The following is a 25,633-nucleotide window of genomic DNA, read 5'->3' as shown; positions in this document are numbered from 1 at the left end:
GCTGGTGCCGGGCATGGTGTGGCATCGCCCAGCCTGGGCCAGGAGAGCGCTCGGCCTCATCCGTGCTCATCTCCTGAGACTGCCACTGTGGAGAAAAGCAGGGAGAGGATGGAAAATGAGCTGTGTGGCTGAGCACGGGCTGGAGGGGATCAGGCTGCTCTGGACACACGGCCAGGACGGGACAGCTCCCCTTCGCGGGATGGCAGTCAGCGCTTCCCAGCCCTCCCCAGGAAGCGCTGGAGCACACGGGTTTTAAATAGCTTTATTAGTGGAAGCTCTGCACCCGCAGCCCCCCCGAGGGGCTGTGGGGATGCCGGGCAGCCCCGCAGTATCCCCAGGCAGCGGGAACATCCCGCCCGCAGAGCTGGGCTCCCCATCCGCCAGCCCAGCCTGCTCTCCGGGACCCCCCGGGTCACCTCTCCATGTCCCAGGGCCGCAGCACGCCCGCGGCACGATCCCGGGGGGGTGGCCCCTGAAGTGTCCTCACCCGATGGGGACCGGCGGGGTGGCAGCGGGGCGGCGGAGGCCGTCAGACACAGAGGCTGAGCTCCTGGCGGACGGAGCACTTGCGGCACTGCACCACGCAGCACCAGTGGAAGCGGCAGAGGCAGTTCTCCTCCAGCACCACGGTCTCGTCGCGGTGCCCGCGGCCGCAGCACAGCAGGTCGCAGCCGCTCGTGTCCATGGCCGTGCTGTTGCAGACGCGGCCCCGCGTGCCCAGCGAGCCCGTCTTGCGGTTGGCCGAGCAGAAGTCGGGCGAGTCGGCCGAGTAGATGAGGTCCTGCTTGTCGGGGGGCTTGATGTTGTCCCCCACCGGGATGAGGGTCTTCCCGTCGTTGCCCCCCATCACCTTGAAGGCGCCGTTGAAGCGCTCCAGCAGGCGGTCCCCCACCTCGCGGAAATGGGGCATCTTCCGCCAGCAGGTCCGCAGGGTGCAGGAGCCCGACAGCCCGTGGCATTTGCACTCTGTCCTCATGTAGCTGCGCACCGCCTGCGGAGAGACGGCGGCGCTGAGACCCCGGTCCCCTCCCGGCACCCGCACCCCTGCCCGGCATCCCCAGCCTATCCACCCTGCCCTGGTCCCGGGGGGATAAGGGGCTCCCAAAGCACCTCCGAATGGCTTCTTAAGTGTGTTGGGGTCTGTTTCACCCAGGGGGTTCGGGGTGGTGCTGCATCCCGCCCGCAGGGAGCGCAGGGACCCTTACCAAGCGCCCGGCTTCGTTGTTGTGCAGGTCGATGAGGGCGCGGATGTCGTTCTTCCCTTTCTTGCTCTTGGCGTCCATGAACTGCTGGGACTTCTCGTAGCCGAACTGCACGTCGTCCCCGCAGCCCCCCCACTCCCAGGCCGTGCCCTCGGTGCCCGGCCCCGCCGTGGGCGAGGGGGGGGCCCGGCTGCGGGTCAGCTCGCAGCCGCACTGCAGCAGCTCGCCCATGCTGCAGGCCTGCGTGATGGCGTGGCTGACGCCGGCCGCCGTGATGGCGTACACGAAGGCTGTCTCTCGGATATCTGCGGGGGAACAGCAGGGCCGGGACGCGGGGTCAGTTCCGGCTAAGGCTCTGCAAGCAAAGCACCCCCTCGCCTGCACCCGTGGGGGCTCGGATCTCCCCTTCCCCTCTGCTTGGTGATGCGCCCGTCCCAAAGTAGGTCCTAGGGGCTGCCGGTGGGAAACCGAAACTCATACCTACCCCTGCTGCCCCCTGTAAAGGGGGGGAGCTCGGGGAGCTGGTGCTGGCTGCAGGCAGGGAGGCTCGGGTGGCCAGGTTGTACCAACAGCATCCTCTCAGCACCCTGCAACGTCCCCCCCAGATAGCAAAATGCCCTCCTTGGTGGCACCCAGGGAGCAGAGCTGTGCCACAAGGGACACCGCGGGTGCCACACGCACCGTGCCGGGTGGCAGCGAGGAAGCTGTCCTGCCTGCTCTCCCCGCCGTACCCACTTTGCCACGGGGCGATGCCTGCCCCCCCCCCCCCCCGCACCGGCGCAGCCTCCACCCTGCAGGATTATTTATTATTAGTATTTGCTCCTGTCTCTCTCTGCTCCGGGACACAAATTCCAAGCATCCTTCCCCTGCCCGGACCTGCCGCTCGCAGCCGCAGCCAGCGGGGGATTCTGGCAGCGGGGGCGCGGCGCCCTGCTCGGGGGGCTCCTGCACCCCCCCTGTGCCAGGCGGGCCCCTGGGTGCCAGGGCAGGGGTGGCCCGGGGTGGTGACACCCAGGGAGTGACCGGGGCATGGGGGGTGGCACGGCCTGCGTGGGGGTGGGCAGGGGAGACGGGGGGCGTCTGCAGCCCATGTAGGGAAGGACAGAGGGGGCTGGGGGAGATGCTCCCAGCTGGACCCCAGGATGGTCACTGGGATGGTCACTCCTGATGCCAGAGAGGCCGAGCATCCCCTTCCCTCAGCCCTGTGGCAGGTTTTAGGGGCTTCATCCTGCCCAGAGCAGCCCCAGCCCCGCTGCTCTGCTGCGCCCCACACAAATCCTGACCCACGCACGTGCAACACATGGTGCTGAGCCCACATCTGCGTGTGTGTGAGAGCACATGGACATGTTCACCCTCATCCTCAGGAGCTCTCAGGTTGTCCCCTGGCCCTGCAGGTCCCCAGCCACTGCCACTCTGCCTCCAGCTGGTGGGACACGGCTGGCCTGGGGCCGTGCGATGGTGAGGACAGGCTGAGGAGGGGGGGACAGGGCAGCAGCTCTGCAGAAGGGCTGTTTCCCCATCCCTTGAAGTGCATTCTGAACCCGGGGGGGGTCTGCAGGAGGAAAGGGAACTGGGCACACCGATCCCTTTCCAGCCACGCCACCGGGGGGGGGCAGGTGTCCCCTACCCTGTCCCTCCTGCTCCTGGACCACCAGGACCCTGCCTGCTGCCTCACGGGCAGTCGGTGCCCTCGGGGGGCAGCCTGCGGCCGGCAGGGCTCCCGTGGCACCCAGGGTGGGGATGCGGCTCCCCTGCCAGCTCCCGCAGACACGCGGCTGCCCCACGCCAGCACGCCCTGACACGCTGCACCTCGCACACACGGGGAGGGACGGGGACACGGCTGTGCCCACACCGGCGGGGCTCTGGGGAACCAGGGCTCACCGCAGCATCCTCGCTGGGAGAGAGGAGCCTGACGCGGCTGCATCGCCTCCGGCCCCGGCTGCCCCCTGCAGCAGGCAGTTCAGCCTCCAGCCGCCCCGCCGTGGATTGAAGGTGCTGTGGCGAGGGTTTCCTGAGGAGCCGTGTCTCCCTGGGGGCACAGCTTTGCTCCCGGCCGTCGCCCGCAGTGGGGTGCCCAAGGTGCCCTGCCCTTGCCAGTCCCTCCAGGGAGGAGGAGAAGAGGAGGAAAATGGCAAAATGCTGTCCTCGGGGCACCGCCACCCTGACCGAAGGGCATACCTGCTCTCTTCTGGTGCATGCCAGGGAGATGCAGTGGCCAAGGAGACCGGGGCTTGCGCCAGGACCTTCACAGGGACTGGTGTGGGAGCGGGGGCAGCACTACAGCGCAGTGCCCGTGGAAGTATCCTGACAGAGAGGACCTTCTAGCATCCCCCTCCACCTCCTGCCCCCCAAGCCCTCGGGCATGGGAAGTGCATGCAAGGGGGATGTCAGGGTGCCCACCCTGCTCCAAGGGCAGGGCGAGGGATCTGCAGGCTCTGGGCACCCATGGGACAAGGGGCAGCTCCCCAGGGCCACCTCCCCACCAGGCCCCTTCCCCCCTGCACGCAGCGGGGTCCTGGGGGAGCAGTAAATCACTGCCAGACGAGGGTGCATTCTTGGGCTGTGTGAAGCCCCGCGCTGTCTGGGAGCATCGCTAATTGCTTCATTACAGCACGGGGAGACATGTCCCGGCAGTAAAACCTCAGGAGGAGCACCGAGCAAGTCCCTCTGTGCGCGCGCGCGCACACACACACACACGTGCGCACACACACACACACACACATCTGTGCACGGTGTGCTTTTTGGGGAGCAGCGAGGCAGGGGAAGAGGCGGCCTTACCCTGCTGCAGGATCTTGCCGAAGTACTTGCTGTGGCTGGTGCAGTTCCAGCGGCGGAAGCGGAACTGGTACTGGCACTCCCGCACGCCCAGCTTGGTGCCCTTGGCCACCTCCTGCACGATCTCCGGCTCCAGCTGGCACAGCTCCGCCTGCTTCCCCGCCAGCCGCTTCGTCTTGCGGCAGATGCTGTTGGGGTCCATGACCAGGGGGCTCCCCACTGCCCTGCAGGAGGGACAGCGAGCAGAGCAAAACCAGCACCCGAGCGGGGGGACTGGGCGCGGGGCACGGCCAGACCCGCTCCCGGGGATGGAGCGGGGCCACGGGGCAGTGCCGGCCGCGTCCCGCACACCCCGAGGCACTCGGGGACATCCCTGGGGGTGATGGCGGTGTCCCCTGTGGAGGTGGCAGAGATGCTGTGCTGCTCAGCGCCTGCTCCTTGGCTCTGGCACTGACCTGGCACTGACCTGGCTCCTCAGCATGAATGAGGGCGGCTGCTGCTCCTGGCACCCCACGGGCATCACCTCCCCAGCTCAGGGTTTTCTCTCTGCTTTACCCCATGGGATATGAGCCCAGAGACCTTGCTGGAGATAAAGCCCCCGCGCTGCAGGCCAGGCTCCCTCCCCAGCTCCCACGCTCACCTCCCCTTCCCGGGCACCCACCCCGGGGAACGGGGCCGCGGGCAGGCGAGGGAGGGATGCGCGCGGCATCAGCCCTGACGATCCCGGTGCGGGAGGGCAAGTCCCGGCTGGGGCCCTGCCAGAGCCAGCTCCTCGCCAGCACAGCTGGAGAGAGGTGCTGCCTCTCCGGGCTGCGAGGCAAAGCCTGAGCACGACGGCACGCCGCTGGCTACAGAAACTCCTGTACTTCCCCCACGCCTTTTGCCCGGTGCCGGGGCGGGCGCTGGCGCGGCGGTGCCGCGGGCAGAGGGCAGGCACGCCGCGTGCCGCCAGCCTCCTGCCCACGCCGCCCGTCCCGCAGCGCCGAGGTGCCTTCAGCCGGCGCGTGGCCCCGGGCTGCCCGAATTCAGCGTGCCCCAAGCACGGCCTCGTGCTCTGGCCTCGTGCTTTGCCGCACTCGGCGTGCCCCCCGCCGTTCGGGATGCGCCAGGGCTGCAAGGGGAAGAGCGCAGCTGCTCCGAGGCTACAAGCAAGGATTTGGGGGCGTCTTGTGCAAACTGGAGCCGCTTTGCCCCAGGGATGCTGCAAGCTGCGTGCCAGCAGCCTCTCATCCAGCTCCCAGTGCTGCGCCAGGCATGCTGGCCTGGGCCAGCAGGGCCAGCAAGGTCCCATCCCCGGCCCCGAGGGACCCGTGTGCCAGCCCTGCCGCAGCCGCTGTCCCCTCCTGGAGCAGAGGTTCCCCGGCCACGTTTTTGGGTGCAGACCAGGGCCGCCTGTGCTGCTCGCGGCCCCGCTCGCTGCCGAGCACCAGCTGCAGCGCCGCTTCCAAACCCAGACAGGCCTTTATAGTCTGGCCAAGCCCCAGGGGCTCGAAAATCACAAGATAAATCTCTGTGTGTAAGTACGCTCTGGGTTTCCTTTTTTCTCTCCCTCTCGCTCAGCTGGGGGGGCTGTGCTCAGGACACCGGGCTGCGGACGCCAGGCTGCGGGAGCCGCGAGCCCCCCTCCTAGCCCCTGCTTTTCGGGTCGAAGCCCTTCCCAGGCTCCCCCTGCTCCACGTCAGGCTGCCAAGCCTGGACCAGGCTAACCCGTCCCTCGCTGCTCGCCCCAAGCTCCCTCTGGGATGAGCAGGGATGGGGCCGGGCCGGGAACATCCCTGCTGGACTCGTCTGCGAGGGAGGCAGGGTTTGGGAGGATGTGTCCTCTCGGCCTGGAAAAGGAGCCCTGATGCTTTGGCTGGGGGTTTGAAGGATTAAAGAGCTGCAGAGCCTGGAAAGGTGGCCTCCCGCAGGGGACTGAGGAAAGCACTGCTGGGGAGCACACAGCTTCGTTTGTCCCCCACAGCCCAGCATCCCCGTGCTGGCACGGCACGCTGCAAAGGGGTGCGCAGCTGGGGAAGCAACGGGGGACCCGAAACCCTCCCTGATGCCAGAAACAGCCCCAAGTGTCCCCAACACCCCAGAGGACTGGGAAACTGAGGCACGTGGGACGCTACCAGCCTGCCCCATATCCCATACCACACTGTCCTCATGGGCATCGCCGCCTCCGTGCCGGGCTGCGACAGGGCCAGGGCCACTTGGCTGCCTGATGGGGCAGGGTGGGGAAGCAGGGGAGCCGGGCCGGGACTTTCATTAAGAGAGGACTCTTTGTACTTCTTATAAAAACGATGCGCGAGCCCTCGGGCCCTCAGATCAAATGCTGAACTGCGGCTCACCCCGGATCAGACGGGCCGGCAGGACGGGGAGAGCTCGGCCCCGGAGGGCTGGGGGCTGGCGGCACCGCAGGGGTCCCCACCCCGGCCCGGCTGTGGGGTGGGCTGCCTAAGCCCCGCGCGATATTAATTTCCGCTGGGCTCTGCTTTCTCGCGAGGGGAGGCTGCCGGGAGCCCGAGAGCTGTTTTTGCTTTGTAGGATTGGGGGGGGGGGGAGGTTGGGGGGGGTGGGGGGGAGACAAGGGCAAGAAAAATGCTGCCAAACTGCTACTGCTTTGGCAAGGGCTCTGGCGCGGGGCCCAGATCTGCCTGAGCTTGTCCTGCTCCAAGGCCTCCCGCATCTACAATTAAGGTGCCCCACCTCTGCCGCCGGGCACTCCTCCCCCTGCCCTGGTGATGGAGCTGGGTCGCCAGCGTGGCCCCCCCAGCCCGCCCAGGGCACCCCAGCCCTGCAGCCTCTCCGCAGCATCCCTGCGCCCACCGCCGAGACGGTGCCCGGGGGGGTGGCAGCCTCCCGAAATGGGGTCTGCCCCCGCTGTGAAAAGGGGAAACTGAGGCACTGAAGAGGACCCGGACCTGCCCTACGAATCCGCGCCCCCGCCACCCTGCTGCTGCCACACCGTCGGCTCCTGAAGCCCACGTCCAGCGCTGCGCCGGGAGGCAGAGCCGCAGCTTCTGCTGCGAGCCCCGTGCTCTGCACGTGTGCTCCAGCACAACAGAGCCGGGGGCCCCTAAGACATAACGCCCAGCTTTTCTGGCTCAGCTCGGGGTCACTGAGCCTCCACTCCAGTTCCCAACCAAAAGGAGCCTGGCACAGAGCCCCAGCACCCCCGGGCTCCCCAGGTGGCATGGGGCAGTGCTTCTCCCGGCCAGGGGACGGAGCACAAGGGTCCCAGCTCGCAGGGAGGCGATGGAGAGGGCTGGCGGAGCTGGTGAGGAAGAGGGTGGTCAGCCTGCACGTGCACTTTGCCAGGACGGGCCAGGAAAGCAGACCCGAATGAGATGGGCTGTGCGGGAGGGAGAGGCAGCCCTGGAGGAGGGTGCGGGTGTTAGAGCCGCCCGCTCCTGGGTCGTGTTAAATCCCCCGGCTGGAGGCTGCCCTCACACCCGTGCCTCAGCTCCTTGCTTCAGAGAAATTCGGATGCACCCCAGCGATGTGCTCGGCTTCCCTGATCCCCATCCTTCCCCTAAAGCTCACATTCCCAGCCCAGCAGCCTGCTGCCCCCCTGCCCACGTGCCGGCGCGGGCTGCGAGCTGTTGGGAGCAGGGTCGCAGAGATGTGCTCCAAGGCTGGGACGTGTCCTAGCAGAGGTTGCTGGCCATGCCCTGGGTTTCAGCGTGCAGGATGACGTGATTTCCTGCAGCTTGCTTGGAAAAGTGGGGGGCCCTGCTGTGGGGTAGCGAAGGCACGGCTCACCTCGCAGCCGGGTCTCCATCCCTGCCTCTGGATGCCTTCAGCTGGGAGGACACAGCACCCCGGGGTGCCCAGCCACCCCCCTGAGCCCAGAGGTGTTTCTCCACCTGTTTGGAGAGGCAAGATCTGCAGGATGTGAGCCCTGTAGGGCTGAGCTGCCGGCAAATCCCTGGGGGGACGGGTAACCCTGCAGACCCCATCCCCACCACCCCGTTGCTCCATCACCTCACAAGCCACAACCACCAACCCCCAGCTCACACTCAGGGGCAATCCTGCAAGGAAATCTCAGCCAGGAGCCGAACCTTCACCCCATGCCCATCTCCTCCCAAGCTGTGCGAACAGGGTGAGGGGGGGACATGGATTTTCCCCGGCCCACCTTCCCTTCTTCCCCACGCAGATGCCCTGCGAGCGCCCGGCTCCTCCCCTGGGGATGTGCGTGGGTGCCTGGAGCTGGGTTACTGACCCGGGAGGGTTTGGGGGGGTGCTGAAAGCCCAGCAGGAGGAGCACGGCGGGGTGAGTAAGCAGCAAGTCACCAGCCTGGGGGGCACAGCCAGGGCTTGGCTGCTGAGCAGTGCCGGGGGCATCACGGGAGCTGGAAATCCCATGGGCCGGGCAGAGCTGCGGCACCCCTTCCCTGCTCTCCTCGGGGCGTCAGGGGCAGGGACGGTATGCAAATCTATGGCAAGCTGCCCCAAGGAAGGAAGCTTTCGCACGGTGGGGACCTGCTGGCTGCAGGGCCATGCTAGGCTGAGCATTTTCATGCTAGGCTGAAACGTTTTCCTTTTGGAAGACCCAGCGTGGCTGCCCCAGAGGGTGCCACGGGGCAGGGCTCCCCCCCCCTCGGGCAGCGCTCTGCTGCCTGCATGGTGCTGCCCATGCCAGGGCAGCCGGGGCCGGGGCATGCCCGGGACAGCCCGTGGGCACCCTGGGGGCTGTGGGGTGGCGGGTGTGGGTCAGCGGGACAGCGGGTGACTCACGGCTCAGCCAAGGGCATGCCAGCCAGCAGCCTGCCCTTACAGGCTCGGCCGTGCTTCGTGGGGCTGTGGGTGCCGGCCGGGGCGGCGGAGGAAAAAGGGGAGGCTGGTGGTGGGTGAGAGCCGAGCTGGGGTGGCTTTGGGGGGAGTGGAACTGGGAGCCGGGGTGCGGCAAGGGGAGCCCATGGGTGCTAGGGGGTGGGTCCTCCCCGTCTGGAGGAGCCACGCTGAGACCTGCCGGCTGGGTGGGGATGGGCGCAGGGGCAGGGAGGGTCGGTCTATGTCGTTGCAGGTGCTGGGGATGATTTTCCCCCCTTGCTCTGACCTTGAGGTTGGTTCTTCCGTCTCCTTACTCTGCTCACCCCATCCCCAAGGTGCCCCCGTTCCGGTAAGCGCAGCCTGGCTGGGCTGGGGGGCCGCGGGGCAGTGGGAGCTTTGGGACTGCACCAGCAAGCATGGGAGCAGCGTGGCACATGGGGCAGAGGGTGAGCGTGGGGACACACGTCAGTGTGAGCGGCAAGGGACAGCCAGATATGATGCAATGCCTGAGCAGACCAAGGGACACGGCCACAAACCATCTCAGCCCAAATCCTGCCCCGAACATGCTTGGGCCTCCCAAGACACCAGGTTTGCCTATGTCCCTACTGTTCTGGGAGCCCCAGATCATCCCCAGCTGTCCTGTTCAGGGAGGAATCGCTGCACAAGGAGCTGGGTGGCAATCATGAAAAAATGGAGGGAGGAGGAAGAAACAGATTTTACAGGGGCGGTGTGAGCAAGGGGAGCTGGCTCCCTGCAGCCTGGTGCAAGCCGAGGGACCTGCAGCACGTGAGCAGCCCATCTTCCCCATCGGCACTCCCTTCTGCCACGGGAAGGTACGTGTCCATCCCCCTGTCCCTCTGCCTCGACTCCAACACAGGGGCTCAGGGGGTGGAGGATGAGGGTGACTGGATCCCCAGTGACCCGTCTGGGGACACCCCGCTGCAGCGAAGGCGCTCTTTCTCAGGCTATGAAACCATCAGGAACACATAAAGTTCCTCCTCTGACATCGCACCTAACCAGCACCTGTCTGTCAGAGCAGATGGACCCGCGAGCCGCCCCGCCATGCCGCTCTCACACCTTATTTGTCACCAGAATGGGAAAAAGCACCTCAAACGGGCGGCCTCTGCACCCCCCTCCACTGCGCCCGCAGGTGGGCCAGGCAGAGGGGTGGGTGAAGCCCTTCCTTCCCTGCCCGGGGAAACGTGTCCCTTGGATAAGCACCCACGGGTGCCCCTGCAGCACCTTGTAGCCAGGCGAGCGTGCACAGACGGAGAAACACAAAGGCACGCCACCGAGACCCCCGTGCATCGGTGACAGGGACAGCAAGGGAGGGCTCTACCACTGCCGCCGTGCCCTGGGTGCTCCAGGAGCCCGGGCACAGCTGCACCAGGACGCAGCCCCCGCCTGGGAGGTGGCCGGGTCACGGCAGCAGGTGCGTGGGAAGGTGCCTGCCCGGAGCCTGCTGCCAGGGCCGGCAGCGCCGGGGCTCTCCCCCACATGAGAAGAGCTCCCTGGACGTGCCGGATGATCTCAGCAGGGCAGGAGACCCGAGCTCTGCCCGGGGGGAAGCGTCTCGTGAATCAGCCACCTGCCCCGTCCTGGGAAGCCCGGCACATCCCTTTGGTGGGTTTCGCCTCCCCCGGGCTCGCTCACCCTGGGCAAAGCCCCATGCGCACCGGTGACCCCCCTGCGCTGCCCGGTGCATTCGGCCACGCTGCTTGCAGCTGCCTTATTATTCTTAAATTAAAGGCTCCTTTTCTCTTTCTTTTTTAAGGGAAGAAAAAACAAGTTTGACCCCTTGCCCTCCTCTGCCAAATCCTTCTAATCTCCCCAAGCTGGCGCTGCCAGCACACGCAGGGCACAGTCGCAGCACCAGCGGGACCCGTGCTTGGGGGGAGACGTGGCTCGGAGAGCCCTGCCCGTGCTGGCCCCATCCACCCGCCCCGAAACTGAGGGCAAAGCGAGCTCCTTCTTCCCCCCAGCCGCTCCGTCCGTGGGCTGGTGCCACCGCCGTCCCACAGCTGGGGTGCGGGACACGAGCTTGGGGACGAGGGGAGCGCCGGGTGGGTGTCGGTGGGGCCGGGGCAAGGACAGCAGGGACGGCCGAAGGGACAGCCTTTGCGTGCGCAAAGCAGCGGGCTGAGAATTAGCCAAGGGAAAAGAACGCAGCTCTCAGCCAGCGGGAGGGACCGTGCCCCGGGATGGCGCAGATGTCCGGAGGCGAGCGGCGGGGAGCGAGGGACCCCCGGCACGCACCCTAAGCCCGGCAGGGCGACCCCGCTCAGAGCCACGTTAACCCCTTCCCCACGAACCCGGCCAGTGCCGCACCGGCGGCGAGGGCACGATTTGTAGCCGCCCAGGCCCCCCTTTCGCCCCGCGTCCCCGCAGCCGGGGCTGGAGAAGGGGATGGAGCCGCGGAATAAATCACTGCCGGGCGGGCGGGGGAACGGGAGGGGAAAGGCTTACGGAGAGCTTTATTTTAGGGGTCAAAAGAGTGTGACAATGTGGAGACGAATAGCCTCAGATAATGAATGATAGCCCGGACGGCACGCCGGGGAGCTGGAATCTAAGCACTTAAAACCGGATAAAGACAGGCTGGGTGAAATTCTTAATAGATTTAAATAGTTCATGTTTCGACAGATACCTGGGCTTTCCAAGGCTGGGTCCCAGCTCTGCGCCTGTAATGAATCCCCCACCCCCTCCGGGATCCTGCAGAGCACTGTCCCTGCCTTTGATGAAGGCACCATTACAAACAGGGGTTTTGTCCCCGCCGCGGCCAGGGCACCGCTCGGGAGGGGACGCCGTGGGGACCCTCGGGCTTTTAATTAAAGTTGACTTATTGGAGGGGTCTGGAGGCCCCCGCTCCCCCTCCCCGCCCCACAAGCACACAGCCCCGCCGGGCGGCGGGCTTGTAGGGCGGTGGGGAGGCTGCGGCTCTTTCCGCGGGATCGGGGTTCCCCGTACCCCAAGGGCCCCCCCTCAGCCCTCTGCCCCCCACCAGTCTCCAGCGCGCTTGGGTGCCCCGGGGGAGCCCGAACCCACCCGGCGCGCACCCCCGGGCTGGCTCTGCCCCCCCCCCCGGCGAGCCCCGGTCCCCACCGTCGGGGTGTCAGGGGCGCAGGGGCTCGGTCCCCAAGCCGGGACCCCCCCCTAAAGGGCTCGGGACCCCGGTGCCCGCGTCGCGCCCGCCCCCGGGATGCCCTTACTCACCACCAGAGCCCGATGATGTTGGCGGGGCAGAGGAGGATGAAGAAGAGCCCCAGCTGGGTCCGGGAGGGGGGCAACATCCTGCCAGGGGCTGGGGGGCGGCTGGGAGAGCCGAGCCCCCTCCGAGCCCCCCCGAGGAGGGCGGCGGGGCTGGCCGGGGCCCCGCGGCTGGGTGCCCGCTGCCTCCCTCCGCCAGCCCGGGGCCGGCGGGGCCGGGCCGTGCCGGGCCGGGCCGGGCTGGGCTGGGCAGGCACCTCCGGGCGGCTGGAGCGCGGCGCGGAGGCTGCTCCGCAGAAGGAGGAGGAGGGACAGGGCTGCGAAAGCATCTGCCTCCGACAGGGAAACCGGAGCCCGGGGGGACGGACAGGGCGGGCCGGGCGGGGGGGACTCGGGGATGCCAAGCGCGGCGCCCTGCGCGCAGCCACGGGCACGGCGCGGGCACGGGCACGGCTCCGGGCGTCCTCCGGGCACCGGGCGGTGCCCACGGCTTGCCCGTTCCCACCGCCGTGCTCGGCACGGCCCTGCCTCACGGTGCCCCCCCCCGTCACCTGCCCACCTGCCCGGCCTCGGGGGGGGGGTCCCGTGGCTGAGCCTGGCATCCCCGCCCCGCCCTCTGCTTGGTGTCCTCAGGGGGCTCTGCCCCGCTCCCTGGCACCGCATCAGGCTGTCCCACCGGGGCACGCTGGAGGAGGGACACCCCCAAGCATCCCTCGGCACCCCGCTCCTCAAAGGCAGCGGCTGGGCAGGGGGACGGCAGGTGGGTGAGGAGCAAGCCCCAGGGGCGAGCAGAGCGGGGAAGGAGCAGGAGAGGAGTGCGGGGAGGGCCGGCCTGGTTGGGGTGATCTCATCTCGGCTGCAGCTGGGCCGGGAGGGGGACAGCCCCCAGCACGGGTCACACCAGGCAGCGGGACCTGCCAGGGGCAGCAGGGAGCTGAGGGGCCGGGGGGATGGCGGGGCCAGGGAGGTGGCAGGGCCGGGCAGCTCAGGACAGGAGGAAAGGGTGCCCATAGGCTGCCACCCCAATTTTCACCCCTCCTGAGCTGCCCTGGGAATGGTTCCCCAGGGGAAGCAGGGCGTCTGGCAGCAGCGATGGGCCAGCCAGTGCATCCTCCCTGCTGGTGAGCCCACCCCTCCCTCCAGCAGAGATGTGGGTGCCGTCCCCCTTCCCAGGGGGGCACCGTTGCCCCCGTCCCTAGCTCTTTGCCCATCAGTGCTCCCCTGCTCCTCATCCCCAGCACCTCCTCCCCTTCACCTGGGCACGTTCGCTCCCACCAGCAGCATTCGGTGGCGAATGACTCAGGTTTTAGCTGCAGCTTGGCACCATTCTCTCCCCGTGGGTGCGGGAGGGAAGAGACTCCCACCGCCTCTGAAGGTCTCCCACCTGCTCCTACCCTGCCCTCCCACCCAGGCTCAGCATCCACGGCGCTGTGACCAGCCTCGAGCTGTCCTCACCCTGGCGTGGGGACACAGGGACCTTTCCCGAGCTGCATCGGGGCTGCTGCATGGTCCCTGGGGTCTTTTGCTTTCACCCAGCAGCCTCCATCCCCCCTGCCCCATGGCTCCCCCATCGCCTTGAATACAGGGGGCAGTCACCACCAGGCAGCCCCCTGGGCAGGAGACGTCCCGGCCGGGGCTGGGGACAGGGTGACACTGTGCCTGCAGCGCGCAGCTCATCCGCCGGCGTGTTGAAAGTGCCTGTTGTCCCCCCGCCCCGAGCGCCCGGCCGCCTCCGCCGCCTTCGTCTGCGCCGCAAAGGGAGCGCGGGGCAGGTGAGAAGCCTTTATCTGATTTCCTAAGGGCAGAAAAATCCCTTTGATTTCATCCCGAAGAGGGGAGCAGGGAGGGGGGGGGCCCGTCCTGACAGCAGGTGCGTCTGGCGCACAGCGACTCGCCTTGTCACGTCCCCGCCGCCGCGGCCAGGGGAAGCGGCCCCTCGTGGGGCTGGGGGGGCCGGGGGGGCTGTAACGCCCCCAGCTTGGCCGTGAGAGGTGGCCTGAGTGGGTGGGTGCAGCGCTGAAGCCCCCCGAGAGAGGTGGGCAAAGGCCAGCACCTGTGTGTGACGGGGAGGGGGCTGCGCCCTGTCCCCCAGCAGCACAGAAATCCCCCGTTAGCAAGGGGAAACTGAGGCACGGAGCTGCTGAGAGCAGCCCAGCGAGCTGGGGCTCCCCAGCCCCAGGACTAGCCCTGCTCGTTCCTCCTCTGCAACGAGACCCGCAGGGCCACATCCTTCGGGGACGAGGTCCCGGTGGAGGTGCTGTGCCAGGGCTGTCCCCGCCGCCACCGCGCAGCAGCCTTCTCCGCCGCGGCCGACCCTTTGTCTCTGCCTTCCCTCGCCTCTCGCAGCTCGCCTCCCCCCCCCCCCCCCTCCAGCTTTTGTGTTATTACAAATTATAAAACAATTTTTTCCTGCCGTCCCGCATTCTTCTGCCTCCTGCAAGAATTTTAATGTATTTATTTTTGCTATCAGGGGAAAGCGCCGTGTTCCTCGGCCACCCCTGGCCCTGCTTGGCCACTGATGGAAATTAATGACGGGGGGGGTGCCGAGAGGATGCGGGCGCCCCTGTGCTCCCGCAGCGTAAATGTGGGGGCCCGGCTGTCCCCCCCCCGGCCAGCTGTGGGGTCCAAAGTGGCAGTGACAGACCTGCCACCGGCTGTAGGGAAGCGCACGGAGAGCTGCGCGAGGCTATGGGGCGTTTTAGGGTCCAGCCTGGGGACGCAGCCTCCCCACATTGACCCCACTCTGCCCCTTCCACCTACCCCAAAGAGCAGGGAAGGGGGTCCCCCGATCCCCCACCCCCCCCCCAGCCGCAAGGTGGGGGCTGCGGGAGGGAAAAACGGGGGGAGGAAGGGCACCGTCCCTCCCCGCTGCGGGGAAAGCGCGGCCACTTCCAAGCCAAACACGGCGGCGCGCAGCGGCCGCATACTTTCCCAGCGTCCCTCCCCTCCCTGGCCGCCCAGGACCCCGGTGATCAAACCCGGCCTGGCCCCGTCCCCTGCTCCCGCTGTGAGGTCATCGCGGTGCTGGTGACATCGCGGCGTCCCCATGGCAGCGCCGTGTGATGTCACCAGCCCCGGGTTGCGGCCTCGCCGCGGGAGCGGAATGAGCTTATTAAGTCAACACCGGCCCCCTGCGCGCCGCGGAGGGGCTGGCGAAAAATGGGGGGGAGGCTGCATGGGGACAGCCCCCAGCCCGCGGGGCGCTGCCAGCGGCGGGAGCCGGGAGGGACGGGGGCACCATTCGGCGGGCCAAGCAGGGTGCTGAGCTCCCCGACCGGTGCAAACGCACGGGCGCAGTGGTGATGGGGAATTTGGCGATGGGCTCGCTGCGAGGGGTCCCCGCGGGCTGCCCCCGGGATCGGCCGTGGCGCTGCCACCACGGGGCCGCCCGCCTGGGGCCTTATCGGGGCACAGAGCCCTTTCATGTCGGGCCGGCGGGCGGCGAGCGGAGCTGACGAGGACCTGTCCCCAGATCAGAGCGCCGCCCGCCGCTGACAGCGACCGCGGGGCCCCGTCTTAAATTAGACAGGTTTTCCCCCCCCCGTCCAGCACTCGCGCAGCCTCAGCCCCTGCCCCACGGCCGGCCCCGTGGCCAGCACCGGGAGATGGTGGGCACAGCCCCGGGCATCCCACCTGCACCCCCTGCCCACGGTGATCCGCACGGCCGGCGTGTCCCGCACCCGAGCACGCTGCGCCCCCAGGAAGGGCAGCTCGGTGCCTGCGGCTGAGCGGTGCTGCCCAGCCGAGGCGTCTCGTCCCTGTGGTGCCCTGCTCTGGGCACCCGTGGGGGTGGAGAACCTCGCAGCCTCCTGGCGTGGCCTTGGGGGACCCCAAAAGGTCCCCAGAGTTGGGGTGCAAGCGGTTCCCAGCTCTCCATCGCTGGCCTTGGGGAGCCCCGCACCAGACAGGTGAGAGCAGCCGGGCCCCAGACGGGGCAGCAGCACTGACAGCCCAGTGACGGATGGATGGACAGATGGATGGATGGACGGACGGACGGACGGACGGATGGATGGGTGGGAGGCTAGCTGAATGGGTGGGTAGATAGACATGAAGATGGATGGGGAGATGGATGAATGCCTGTGGAGATGGATGGATGGATGGATGGATGGATGGATGGATGGATGGATGGATGGATGGATGGATGGGTGGGTGGGTGGGTGGGTGGGTGGGTGGATGGATGGATGGAGAGACAGACGGACAGATGGAAGGACGGATGGCCCTAGCACTCCTTAGCGAGCCCCCGTGGCTCTGGATGTTGTTGCTCTTTCCCAACAACCTCAGTTTCATGCAAGAGCAGCGAAGCCCCAGCTCTGTCCTGGGAGAGACGGGAACATCCACGTCCCAAGGGGAGAAGATCTGCCTTTCCCTCGGAGCAACAACTTGAGGGCCTGACCTCGTGCCGCTGCAGCAGCCCACACTCAGCGCTAGCACGGCATCCACTCTCCGCACTCCAGAGGGGAAACCGAGGCTGGGGGGCGGACCAGCAGAGCCGAAAGCACCCCCCAAGGCATGAATGATGCCAGGGTCGGCCCTGCTCCCCCCAGCTCCCCCTGTGTCATTCTGCCCGGCGCGGGGAGCACGGGATGCTGTGCAGCTGTGGGCCAGGAGGGACGCGCACGGCTCGGGCGGGCTGGGAGCGAGGAGGGGGTGTCCTTGGGCCCCCGCGGGCCGTAAACATGATGTCATGTGGCGGCGTACACAGCCCGCTCTGTGCACGGGTCCCCCAATGGGCTCCGCAAGTGCTGCGTAGGAGGCATCGGCCGTGGCCCACGGCCAAGGGAACTGCAGCCGGGAGATAAAATCAGGTTTGCTTTGGGCTGGAGCAAACAGCCTTTTGCAGCGGGAGCAAGGGACGGAGAGGGGTGGCCGGAGGAGGGGAGCACCCCCCTGCCTTGCTCCCTGCGGCCCCTAGCAGCCCTGCGAGGCAGGGTCAGCCGGGTCTCAGCCGTCCCTCGCCCGACGCAGGTCCCAGGCCGGCGAGGTCGGCTCCCTTCGCGCCTACTTGACTTAGAATAACTCTGTAGGCACTTGAAGGCACTAATCAGCCTGGCCCACTTGAGAGCAGCCCGGGCTGCCTCCTGTCTCCCCCGATAACAGCCTGCCTGCGCGCCCGGCCGGCAGCCCCAGGGCTGCCCCAGCCTCCGGCCCCACGGCCTCGGGGCAAGGTCCCGGCACCCCGGGGCCCCCAGGGCACCAGGGCTCGCTGCTGGGTGCTGAGCCCTGCACGCCGGGGCTATCGTGGTGCTTGATTCGAGGCTTGTTTCAAAAGCCTTGTGCTGTCCCCGTGGTCAGGAGGGGGCTGTCCTGCCTCTCTAAGGGAAGGGGGACCTTAGGTAGAAGGGTGAGAAGGCCCTGCTTGGGCACTCGGTGTGGGGGGACAGCAGCTGACTGCAGACCCGGGGAAATGTCCCCGTCCTCCCGGATCTCCCCGTGTCCCCCCAGGCAGCTGTGCAGCCCCGCTGACCCCGGCACAGCCCGTGACTCAGTTGGTGACAGCGCGGTGACGCACGGCTGGCGTGACGGCAGAGCGGTTATGGTCCCGGGGACCCCAGGCGCAGCCTTCTCACAGCCCGGGCTTTCCTGGGGGTGAGTCAGGGGATGCCCTCCCGGGGGACAGCCCGCTCCCAGCTCTGGGACAGAAAAAGGGGGTGAAGCGGAGGCAGTCCTGGGAAAAGTTTCCAGCTCCTGGGTGACTCTGCGCAAGTCACGTAAGGAAGCTGTCCCTCTGTCCCGGCGGCCAGGACCCACCGCGTTGCGAGCAGCAGCTGGTGGGTGGGTCAAGAGACCCTTGCAGGGGGACAGAGCAGGGCAGGGGTCCCCTGGTGCCTGTCCCCGCACCCACAGGTCCCATCCGGCGTGGGGAAGGATGGCCCATGGCCACCGCCATCCCCACGGATGAACACAGTGCTCGCTCTCCTGCCTCTGCCCTGCCTGCCAGGATCGATCCCCGGCTGCGGGGACACCCCACGATGACATCCCCACCACCTCCTGCACCGCCGCAGCCCCCGCTGCAGCCCCCTGCCCACCCCAGCGAGACGAGGTCCCCGTGCAGCACCCGATGAGCTGTCCCTGGAGCTGGAAAAGCCCAGGACCCCTGCGGCACCCTCCGGCTGGGGATGTGTCATGGCCCAGCCACTTCCTTTTGGAAGTCCCCGCCAGGCCGCCGACGGGGCAGCCTGACTCACCCGACCCCCTCCTTCCCGCACTGCCTCCCCCACAGCCCCCGCAGCCCTGGCAGCCATCCCCGTGGCCTCGGGCCTCCCGCTGCCTCCCGCCTCCCGCTCCCCCCCGGGTGACTCACCCGTGCGCCCCCCCCTGCCACCGGCCCCCGGGGCTGGGAGACCGGGAGGAATACCGGGCTGGAACCGGGGAAGCTGGAGGAGCACCCTTGGGTGCCGCCACCCAGGGCTGCTCGGGGTGCAGGCGGGGACCCCGCCGGGCTGCGGGGCCGCATCCTGCGGCGGGCAGGGCACGGGGCTCGGCGGCGCTGCCGGTCCCCGGCGGCTCCCCGCGGTGGGAGAGGCGGGAGCACAGCCTAGCGGCTGCGGCGAGAAGGAGCCGGGCACCGGGGTCCCCCTCGACTGGGCCGGAGGGGGGGGACGGGGGCTCTGTCAGACCCCACGAGGTTCGCCCCCTGCCCTTTGGGGTCCCAAGGGGGCCGTTCCCCGTGAGCCCACCCCCAGCAGCTCCCCGATGCGGAGAGGGGAGCACCCGAGCCCCAAGACCTCCTGCGGGGTGCCCGGCACCCGAGCCCCCCAGTTTGCAGGACAACAGCTCCGCAGGGACCCCGGGAGCTGGGCATGCTGCAGGAATACCCCGCAGGGATAGTGTCAGAGCTCTGGATTCAGCAGCCTGCTCCCAGCCCGGGGAAGCCCCCAGCCCCACCAGCAAGCCCCCCCCCTCGGGACGTGCCCTGGCTCTGCACCCCCCCCCCCCCCCCCGCCAGCCAGCCCCAGCGGTTGGGTTCCCCGGCTGGCGTTTCCCGAGGGAAAGAAGGGGGCCAAAAAGCACTCTCCAGCAAGGGGGGGGGGGGGGCAGGCTGAGACGGGCGGGGCCCTGGAGGGGCTCAGCCCGGGCTGGAACCCCCCCGTGGGGCTGGGGGTGCGTGCCCAGGCCGGACAGCACCGGCTGCGGAGCTGGCTGCGCGCAGCCATGAGATGGCGGCAGGCGCTCGCACTTGTGCGCCCCGGCTCTGCCGGGTGTCTGCTGGAGCACGGGGCCCCTGCTCAGCGCCCCTCCAGCCCCCCGGGACCACCCAGCCCCGGCCCCGCTGCTGCAGGGCACGTCGGGCACCTGGAGCCCAGCCTGGGACAGCCCTCGTCCCCGAGAGGGACAGGGACGCAGCCACCCCTGGGGCTCTCGGGTGTCTGCCTGCCTGCCCCGGGGACAAAATGTCCCTGTCCAGGACTTTGACCTGATAAGGGCGGTCAATGATCAGCGGTGGGACGGCCCCAGCACGGCACGGGTCCCCGCTGCGGGCAGAGCAGTGCCCTGCCCGCCGTCCCCAAACCCGGTGGCAGCGCCAGGCTGGCCAGAGGGAACGTGTCCTGGGCACCGCCGCAGCAGCGACAGCTCGTGGGCTGGCAGGAGCTGGTGCTGCGCTCCCACTGCCGCGGCGACAAAGCAAAGTCGCCCCCAGAAAGGTGCCACAGCCACTCCGGGTGTCCCCACCCGGCTCCCTTGTGGGGTGGCTGTGCCCACCCTGAGCGCCCAACCCCTGCCCCAGGGGAGGGATGAGTGCCAGCCCAGGGCAGCCGCGGCTTACCAGCACCTTTGGCATCGTCCCTGTGGCCTGGAGCAGGTCCTCCCAAATGGCTGCACCAAGGGGACGCTTCAGGGGACCGGAGGGGGGGCACGCAGGGGCTCTGCCACCTTCTCTGCGGGAGATGCAGGTCTGGGGGGGAGCAACAAGGGCGGGGACAAAGACGGGGAGAAAAATGGGGCAGGAACGGGAACAGGGAGAGATACGGGGACGGGGACCGGGCGAGGACAGGGAACGATGGGCGAGGTGTCAAGGCAGACAGGACAAGGACAGGGCAGGGCGGGGGGACAGCCGGCCCGAGCATCAGGCCCAGCGGTGAGCTCGGTGCCACTGTGGGGCGTGCAGGACGCGGGCCGTGGCACCCAGCGCCCGGTACCGTGCCCGCTGCCGATGCTGGGCGAGCAGCACCCGGTGCCGGTACCGGTGCCAGCACCCCCAGCACACGCCACACGGTGCCCGGGGCGCTGTGCCTGCGGTGCCACACCGGGGGCGCGGTGCCGTTACGCAGCACGCGGCGCCCGGCACCCGCTGCACGGCGCTGCCGGTGCCGGTTCCCGGTGCGTGATGCCGGCGCTACGCGGCACCCGGTGCCCGCGCCCCCCGCCCGGTACCGGCCGCGCGGTACCGGCCCCGGAACGCCCGCACCTCCCGGTGCAGCCCCCGGTGCGCGGTGCCGCTGCCCAGCTCCCGGCGCGCACGAGCGGCTCCCGGTGCCCGCTCCCCGGTGCCGGTGCCGCCCCCGCGCCGCCCCCCGCGCCTCCCCCGGTGCCGCCCCCCGCCGCCCCCGGTGCCTCCCCGCACCGCCCCGTCCCGTGCGCTGCCGACGGAGCATGGCGGGCCCGAGCGGCGGGGCTCGGCGGCCGCTGCTGCCGCTGCTCCTGCGCCCTCGCCCGCCGCCGCCGCCGCCGCCGCCTCCGCGCAGCCCGGGGCCGCCGCGCAGGGCCGGGAGCTCGGCGGCGGCGGCGGCGGGGCCGGCTCGGCTGAAGGGCCCCGCGGAGCTGCCGGGGCCGGGCTTGCTCAGGACTTTCGTCTGGCTCTTCCTGCGCGGCTACCTGCTGCACACCCACCGGCTCCAGGTGCCCGGGGAGGCGCGGCCGGCCGGCCGGGGGCTGCGGGCTGCCGGGGGGGGCTGCGGGTCCCCGAGGGCGCAAGGGAGGTGGGGGGGGATGGCGCCGTGGGCTGGGGGGGCTTTGGGGATGGGGTCGGGGAGAGCTGGGTGCCGGCGTGGGGGGTGAGCCCGCGAGCGACCATGGGGAGCTGAGGGGGGGGAGCGCCCCGGCACCCGTGGGGGGGTGCTGGGGGGAGCAGCGCGCGGAGGGGCTGGCGGAGAAGCGGGTGGCACCCGATGGGTCCCGCCGGCTGCCTCGGAGTGCCCGAGCCGGGCAGGGCCACACGTGCCTTGGCTTCCCCCCGAGGGCCAGGGGCTGCTCGCGGGGTCCCGGCATCCCCGGCCAGCCCCAGCTGCAGCGAGCTTGGGGGGCATCAGTTTGGGGGGGCAGATGTGGGGGCGAGCGGTGCCCGGGGATGCAGGGGAGGAACAGGCAGCTGTTTGTTTTCTTCTGTCGGCACTTCCTCATACGTCGGATGAAGCAAGCCATGGGCTTGGCTGGCCGCGAGCCAGGCGGCAGCCTCCAGCGCCCTGGAGCTCTGACCCGCCACAGCTGGGAGGAGGGCGCAGGATCAGGCCTCCCCGGCACCGCCGAGCAGCGGGCACCGCTGCCTGGGGAAGGGGCTGTCACAGGGGAAGGGGCTGTCACAGGGGAGCAGGGGCTCGGGGAGCAGGCACAGGTCCCTGCTGCTCCCCTGGGGCTCCGAGCGTGGCCCGGCTTTGCAGCCAGCTCCGGAGGTGCCTTCCCCCAATGCCAGCAGCTTCTCCCAGCCCTGCTATCCAAGGCCCAAGCCGTGCCGGGTCCTGGCCGTGAGCACACGCCAGCAGCAGGCTTCGACCCAGGATGTGGCCGCCCGCAGCCCCGTGCTCTCAGGGCGCACCGCCTGCAGCACCGGGGCGGCCGTCCCTCCCCCTCCTCCTGCCACCACGCGCGAGGAACGTCTCCCCGCGGTGACGAATCCAGATGAATCCGGGCTCAGGCTGCGATGCAGTCAGTCACCAAGGGAGATTGTACCACGTGCATCCCCGCAGCCACGGGGAACCGGGACCAGGGCTTCCCTGCTGGGTCCCTGCAGCCCCCTGGGCTTGGTCCCGCTCTGCAGGGGCTGCGGCGGTGCCCGGCGAGGTGCCACGGGACCTTTGGAAGTGGCCCTGTGGCTTGCAGGGGGGTGCCCGGCCACCCCTGGGGTGCACCGGGTGCTCCGAGGGGACGCAGGCACGGCCCTGGTGGGTGCAGGTGAGGAGAGGGGAGCTCTGAGCCCGGAGGAGGGCTGGTGCTGGTGGATGTCCCCCGGATGGTACGGGAGCCCAAGGCCATGCGTGGCCCCAGCCCCGTGCTTGGACACCTGCCCTGGGAGCAGCCCGGTGCTGCCCGGCGCTGATCATTAACCACCCTTATCGGCGGCGGGTTCAAGGACCCGCATGGGCTGAGGGGAGCACGGATGGGGTGATGCTGGAAGCAGCAGGGCTTGGATCTGCTGACGGCCGCTGCAGTGGCCCTGCACCTTCGCCAAGCCCCGTGCATGGCAATTGTCCCCGTCCCTGCTGTCCCCTCCTGGGCTATGCCACCCTAAAAGACCCGCCGGGCCCTCTGTGCATCCCGGGGATGGATGAGGGATGTGCCCATCTGCAGGGGGTCGGTGCCTCCTATGCTCGGGCGCTGATCCAGCCCCGGTGCTGAGCGCTGCCCCCCACCCTGACGTCCCATTCACCCTGCCTTGCTCTGGTGCCTCGCAGCTGATGTCCCGGCGCATTTACGGCCCCATCTGGAAGTCGACCTTCGGGCACTACCAGAACATCAACATCGGGAGCCCCGTGGTGCTGGAGCAGCTGCTGCGGCAGGAGGGCAAGTACCCGATGCGGAGCGACATGGCCCTGTGGAAGGAGCACCGGGACACCCGGCGCCTGCCCTACGGACCCTTCACCGAGTGAGTCCTGCCCTGGCCGTGCTCTGTGGGACAGCAAACCTCCTGCCCCTGCGCCGGGGTGATGTGGGGTTGGGGCAGGAGCTCCCAGGGCTCCCTTTTCCCCAAGCGGGCGGGCATGGCTGCGGTGGGCGGAAAGCCTTGCAGGGCTCGGGGGTGAATTTGGCACGGCGCCGGCTTAGCCCGCTGAGCCCGATCCCCGCCGCGCAGGGAAGGGGAGCGCTGGTACCGCCTGCGCCAGGTCCTCAACAAGCGGCTGCTGAAGCCCTCGGAGGCGCTGCTGTACGCGGACGCCATCGGCGAGGTGGTGTCGGACCTGATGGTGCGGCTGCGCGAGGAGCGGAGCCGCAGCCCCTCGGGGGTGCTGGTGGGGGACGTGGCCAACCTGCTCTACCGCTTCGCCCTGGAAGGTAGGGGGGGCCCGGCCCTCGCCCCCGCCCCGCTGTGTCCCCGCGGGGGTCTGGATGCGGCCTGTTCCCGCAGGGATCTCCTATATCCTCTTCGAGACCCGCATCGGGTGCCTGAAGCAGCAGGTCCCCGCCGAGACCCAGCACTTCATCGACTCCATCAACCTCATGTTCAAGAACTCCATCTTCGCCACCGTCCTGCCCCGCTGGAGCCGCAAGGTGCTGCCCTTCTGGGACCGCTACCTGGACAGCTGGGACACCATCTTTGCATTCGGTGAGCCGTGGGGATGGGATCAGACCCCACAGGGACCCTCGCGAGGGGGGCAGCCCCCCCGGGAGAGCCACCGAGCGTGGCCGGGGCACGTTCCTTTTTGGCCGCCCCAGGGTCTGCCCATCTCTCCGTGGACTCTGGGTCATCTCTCCATGGCCGTGTCTGTCCCCGCAGGCAAGACCCTGATTGATCGGAAGATGAAGGAGCTGGAGGGGCAGGTGGAGGGGGGCAAGGAGGTGTCGGGCTACCTGAGCTACCTGCTGGCCAGCGGCAGGCTCAGCCTGGACGAGGTCTACGGCAGCGTGGCCGAGCTGCTGCTGGCCGGCGTGGACACGGTGAGGGCCAGCTCCGCACTGCCCCAAGGGCTCAGGGGCCTGTCGGTGCAGACCCTCTTCTCCTCTCTGCCACCTGCCCGGCTCCGTGCCTCAGTTTCCCTCGTGCTTTCCCTGCGCGTTGGAGCTGGGGCTGTCTGGTGCCACGCGGCACGAGGATGTTCCGGTGCCAGCCCCATCTCCCTCCCTCCCCTCTGCTCCCCCAGACCTCCAACACACTGTCGTGGGCCCTGTACCACCTCTCCCGGGACCTAGGCATCCAGGAGACCCTGTACCAGGAGCTGAAAGCCGTCGTGCCCCCGGACCGGTTTCCTCGTGCCGAGGATATCCCCAAGATGCCGATGCTCCGGGCCATCATCAAGGAGACGCTGAGGTACAGCCCAGCCTGGCCCCATGGTTTTGGGGGGATGCTGGTGATGGGGGCACCGGCCAGGCAGGGTGCAGGGCTGGGTCGCAGACCCTTGGGGCCGCATCCACCCACCCACCCACGTCCTCCCCGGGGGAGACGGAGCCGCCGAGCAGCGGGAGATGTTCCTCCTGGCCCTGCCTTGGGGCCCAGGTGGGCGCAGCTCCCGCACCAACTCTCCCCACATCCCCGCCCAGGGTCTACCCCGTGGTCCCCACCAACGCCAGGGTCTTCTACGAGAAGGACATCATCATCGGAGACTACCTCTTCCCCAAGAACGTGAGTGGGGCCACTCCGGGGGGGTCCCGCTGTGCCCCGAGGGGCGTTAACCCCCTTCTCACCCCACAGACCCTCTTCGTCCTGGCGCACTACGCCATGTCCCACGACGAGACCTACTTCCCCGAGCCCGAGCGGTTCCTGCCCCAGCGCTGGCTCCGGGGCTACGGCTCCCCCCACCACCCCTTCAGCTCCATTCCCTTCGGCTACGGGGTCCGCGCCTGCGTCGGCCGCCGCATCGCCGAGCTGGAGATGCACCTGGCCCTCGCCAGGGTGAGTAGGGGCCCCCCAAGCCACGCCGGGTGTCTCGGGGGGGGGAGTCTTGAGGCACCGCCACCCCCTTTTCTCTCCCTCCCCCTCCCCCAGATCATCCAAGCGTTCGAGGTGCGGCCGGACCCCCGCGGCGTGGAGGTGACGTCCGTGTCCCGCATCGTCCTGGTGGCCGACAAGCCCATCAACCTGGAGTTCATCGCTCGCCCGGGGGCCCCCTGAGCAGGAGGCTTGGGGCATTGCTGTGCCTTTCACACGCTGCCAGGGGTACCCCCCCCCCCCCCCCGCCCCGTCCCCCGCCCCCCTGGGCTGCGGCGGGGACCCAGGAGCTCTGCCTGCCGGGGGGGGGGGGGGGGCGCAGGGAGGGGGCTTGCGGCCGTGGGGTGTCTCCTTCGTCCCGTGATCGTGTCGCTGCGCGTGGATCTGTGCCTGGGGCCAGGACGCCCGGGTCCTGTCTCAATAACTGACCTTGGCCCCAGCCCCTTCTCCGTGCCTCAGTTTCCCCACACACACACACACCTCGCGGGGCAGGATGGAGCCGCCAGTGGGGTTTTGGGGTTTGCGCTTGGTCCCGAGGGCCGGAGCCAGCCCCGTGGAGTGAAACTGCAGCTGGCAGCAGGTCCCCGCCGTGGGGAGGGGGCTGGCACCACCCGGGGCTGGCACCGTGCCCCCCAGCAGCGTCAGCCAGCGCAGGGGGCGTGCATCACACGGGACCTTTCGCTATCAGTCGTTCCTCCCCAGCGATGCTGATAGGGGGGGGGGCACGGGAAGGGGGCAGGGTGAGGCAGCAGGGGGGGGAGGATGGGCTCAGCACCCCCTGTCCCCAGGGGCCACCCCAGCCGTGGTGGAGCCACCAAGCTGCGTGCCCCAGGGTGTCCTGCTGGCTGTCCCCACGTGGGCAGAGGTGCCGCCCGTGGCCGCCCCCAGATGGGCACCC

General features: G+C 69.1%; 2 protein-coding genes across 5 annotated transcripts; one reads left to right on the top strand and one right to left on the bottom strand.

Annotated features, from left to right (window-relative positions):
- Positions 1-377: 377 nt before the first annotated feature.
- On the bottom strand, positions 378-18,421 carry WNT6 (Wnt family member 6). 3 transcript variants are annotated; one of them, XM_080599200.1, is made up of 4 exons: positions 18,241-18,421; positions 3,981-4,196; positions 1,206-1,507; positions 378-991 (listed from the first exon to the last, which is right to left on the bottom strand). In XM_080599200.1, the coding sequence occupies exons 2-4, from the start codon at positions 4,177-4,179 to the stop codon at positions 530-532; spliced, it is 963 nt and encodes a 320-aa protein (XP_080455326.1). In that variant the 5' UTR covers positions 4,180-4,196; positions 18,241-18,421; the 3' UTR covers positions 378-529. The 3 variants fall into 3 exon arrangements, with proteins under 3 accessions (XP_080455326.1, XP_080455325.1, XP_080455324.1); XM_080599199.1 differs by lacking the exon at positions 18,241-18,421 and adding an exon at positions 11,946-12,450; XM_080599198.1 differs by lacking the exon at positions 18,241-18,421 and adding an exon at positions 11,946-12,078 and having other exon boundaries at positions 3,981-4,201.
- Positions 18,422-20,492: 2,071 nt separating this feature from the next.
- CYP27A1 (cytochrome P450 family 27 subfamily A member 1) lies at positions 20,493-25,174 on the top strand. 2 transcript variants are annotated; one of them, XM_080599150.1, is made up of 9 exons: positions 20,493-20,777; positions 22,547-22,737; positions 22,945-23,144; positions 23,218-23,415; positions 23,587-23,747; positions 23,951-24,117; positions 24,348-24,429; positions 24,499-24,699; positions 24,793-25,174. In XM_080599150.1, the coding sequence occupies exons 1-9, from the start codon at positions 20,532-20,534 to the stop codon at positions 24,916-24,918; spliced, it is 1,572 nt and encodes a 523-aa protein (XP_080455276.1). In that variant the 5' UTR covers positions 20,493-20,531; the 3' UTR covers positions 24,919-25,174. The 2 variants fall into 2 exon arrangements, with proteins under 2 accessions (XP_080455276.1, XP_080455277.1); XM_080599151.1 differs by lacking the exon at positions 20,493-20,777 and adding an exon at positions 21,492-22,445.
- The last annotated feature ends 459 nt before the right edge of the window (positions 25,175-25,633 follow it).

This window comes from Anser brachyrhynchus (genome assembly GCF_964034855.1).
Source record: "Anser brachyrhynchus genome assembly, chromosome: 7".
Lineage (NCBI taxonomy): Eukaryota > Metazoa > Chordata > Aves > Anseriformes > Anatidae > Anser > Anser brachyrhynchus.
The sequence above is the reverse complement of the archived record's forward strand: the minus strand, read 5'-3'. Positions and strand labels throughout refer to the sequence as shown.